The following is a 3,319-nucleotide window of genomic DNA, read 5'->3' on the forward strand; positions in this document are numbered from 1 at the left end:
TCATATAATGTTGCCAAACTTTGGAATCGCCTTCCCATTCAGATCCGGCTTGAGCCAAATTATTTGACCTTTTGGAAACAAATTAAAACTTTTCTCTTTCCCTAAATACTGCTGGGAGCCTTTGATCGCACTGCCGCACCGCTGGGATGCCCTTGGGTAACCACAAGCTCTGGAAATGTTGCTTCAATTCAATTCAATTCAATTCAAACAAGTGTTACAAATAGGTACTTGGCACCTAGTTACTAGCTCTGTGGCAGGGAGTCCCAGAACATCAGTTCTGAAAGGCCCCAGCTTTCACAATATAGGTGCAGTACTCCCTCTCTGCCTTGGGACTCTCTGATTTGGATTCCCAACATGAATATTTATTTTTAGAGCATTTTTTGTAAGCATACAACAAATTGTGTTTACTTTTAAAAACTAGTTTCACAACTCCAGGGTAAATTAGACACTGTTGGGTAGCCGACCATCAAACCAAATTCAATAAAGACTTTGGTCAGTACTGTGAGCCTTCTAATGGGTAGTTATTATTTTTTCAATATTGAAACAGTGCATTTGTACTAGTGTTGGTACCTTTAATTCAATGTAACCTCACTAACATCCACTAGCTGCCTTTAATCAACCCGACCATCACAACCACCACAAAATTAAATTACCACCTTCCCACAATTAAGTATAGAATGCTTTTCCTGCTGATGGACAATTTGGGCGGTCTTTGTTTTTGTAATTCAGTAGATTTAGCACACCTTAGTCATTGCGCCTTTTGGCAAATTGCATGAAGAAATTCTCCCCCGCTTTGAAATCATGATAAGTGGTTGTTTCGGTATAGCATTGAATAACATAACATTAAATGACTAAAGATTATACATGGTGACAGGATTGCAGTGCCTTCTACACAAGTCCCCTTGTAAAGAAATTTGGTAATCGCCAGAGGATCCACAATTATGTCTTCTATGTCATATGTGACCTCTGTGTATCTGGCCACACCGCTACGGCCTTGACAGGCTATTCATAAAATTGCAGTATCACTCCAAAATCCTCTACCTACCCACAAAACCCACATGAAACAGTGTCAGGCTACTCTCCAAGTCCTTCCACCCTTTCCAGTCAATGGGCAATTAAGATCACTCTGAACCTCTTAGCCACAAACCCAGCTGAATACACATGATTTGATGTAAGATTTCGCCTTCCTCATGACTCAGACCTCTAAGGTGCCATGCATCAAGCTCAAAGATATCACTCTGAACCTGTGCAAATATTTGAGGGCCCATTAGTTTCAGGTCCTTAAGGTTCAAAGATACCATCAATTCTAAATGCCTTTCACATGAATATTCAACAGAATCCACCTCTACTTTCGCCTTCCTAAAAGGTCTCTGAAGAGGTCATTGGCTGGATTCAACACTATATCAGAAGAACAACAAAGTTTATATAGTATGATGACTTAGTTTTGCAACTTCATCACAATAACTTGGATAATGCTGGGTACACTTTGAAGAGGAGCAATAAACATTACCGGTCATCCCTTACCATATTCAGCAGACAAAAGTGAGCAGTTGTCAAGAAAATAGTACTATGGTGGGAATCTTTCATATGTGGCACAACACCCTTCCACAAGCAACAGGCTAATGTAAGTCAATAGTATTAAACAAATTATAATGTGTCTCTATTTCCATTTTTCGACAGGCATCATTATAGAAATAAATCACAGCAGAAGCTCTCGTGGACCACATGATGTCGGACAGCAACCTTCAGCCCTTCAATGACACCAACGGACCAATACATAATGAAACCAACATTACATTAACTATGGTACTAACAATGTCCTTGCCCTCACAGCTCATCTGCCTCCTGGGGATAGCTGGCAATGGGATTGTCCTGTGGTTCCTCTGTTTTGGGATGCAGAGGAACCCCTTCACTGTCTACATTCTGAACCTTGCAGCTGCTGACTTCTTCCTCCTCCTCTGCACTACAGCTATTATTCTTTATATTCTTATTATCGCAACTGGGGCAACAGTTTCACATTTCAACGAGGTTGTCTTTTTTCATATTGGGATCCTCTTCATGTTTGGCTACAATACCAGCCTCTTCCTTCTGACTGCTATCAGTGTGGAGAGATGCCTGTCAGTTCTGCACCCCATCTGGTACAAATGCCACAGAGCAAAGCATCTGTCAACCATTGTGTCATCTTTGCTGTGGACCCTCGCCATTGTGATCACACTAATGGAGGGTCTTTGGTGCACCGATAGAGACACTTATGTGACTGCCCCTCACTGCACAGCTGTGATAGTCTTCTTGTTGACTTTGAACTTTGGAATTATTTATCCACTCATGATTCTCTCCAGCCTTGCTCTGGTCATGAAGGTACAAAGAAGATGGAAGAAGCACCAACCAACGCGGCTGTATCGGGTCATTCTACTCAATGTTGTGGTTTTTCTTTTGACCACATTTCCAACAAGGCTTTTAGGGGTTTGCTTCTACTTCGAGGTCATTAGACACAATGATTTCAACTATTTGATCCTAGTCTATGTTCACCTGTTCTGCGGCACTGTGAACAGCAGCGCCAACCCCTTCATCTATTTCCTTGTGGGGAGCAAGGAGAAGAGGAGATTCAAAGAAGTCCTTAGGAGTGTCTTCCGGAGTGATCCTGAGCCATCATGCAGAGATGAGACTGTCAGCTCTAATATATCTAGGTCTGAACATTGTGTCAATCTTGCAGAAACACACATAGCCATGTCCCGATAATCAATAATGGAAGGACATGTCATTTGTCTCTGTGTTTTTTGTACATAATTATTTTTTTTGGTTTAATTTCTTTATTAGGGTTTTCAATTTTACAAAAACATATCAAAATGTAATGCAGAGGTGTTCCAAGTGCTTCGCATTTGGGAAGCGCAGGCATAAACAAACACATAAAATATTAAAGGTTCTCACGGGGAGAGCAGAATGAAAGGAGAGTAAACAGATAAGATTCACAAATTAGCAGATGGCTGAGAGATTTTTCACTTTATCGATCCCACAGTGGCTATCATAGGACAACGACTGTCTCTATCATATTGTGTTTAGTATTAACTGATCATTACAGCATCAGAGGGGTTGACAGGCCTTCTACAGGGAGGATCCACATACCTGTCCAACATATGTCAACCTGATGCGCATCTCATTTTGTAAAGAGCAGTTACATTAGGTATGCCTCCAACATGTCTTCAAACACTTGTTGCTGGTCGTTCAGTTTGTATATCACTCATTTGTACTTAGCCTTCTCTACCATTGCATTGGTGCATTCTTTAAAGTCTGGGCCTGTGAGTGATTTCCAGTGCCTTAA

At 41.2% G+C, this 3,319-nt stretch overlaps 1 protein-coding gene across 1 annotated transcript; it reads left to right on the plus strand.

The window, feature by feature from the left end:
• Positions 1 to 1,728: 1,728 nt before the first annotated feature.
• Positions 1,729 to 2,739, plus strand: LOC146854030 (proto-oncogene Mas-like). Its single transcript, XM_085650981.1, has one exon. It carries the CDS (start codon positions 1,729 to 1,731, stop codon positions 2,737 to 2,739), a length of 1,011 nt encoding a protein of 336 aa, XP_085507107.1.
• The last annotated feature ends 580 nt before the right edge of the window (positions 2,740 to 3,319 follow it).

Source organism: Triturus cristatus, chromosome 4_1 (genome assembly GCF_964204655.1).
Source record: "Triturus cristatus chromosome 4_1, aTriCri1.1, whole genome shotgun sequence".
NCBI classification, from domain to species: Eukaryota; Metazoa; Chordata; class Amphibia; order Caudata; family Salamandridae; genus Triturus; species Triturus cristatus.

Bases quoted from the DNA above. Each gene is read 5' to 3' on its own strand.
- LOC146854030 (XM_085650981.1), top strand. From the start codon at position 1,729: ATGTCGGACAGCAACCTTCAGCCCTTCAATGACACCAACGGACCAATA.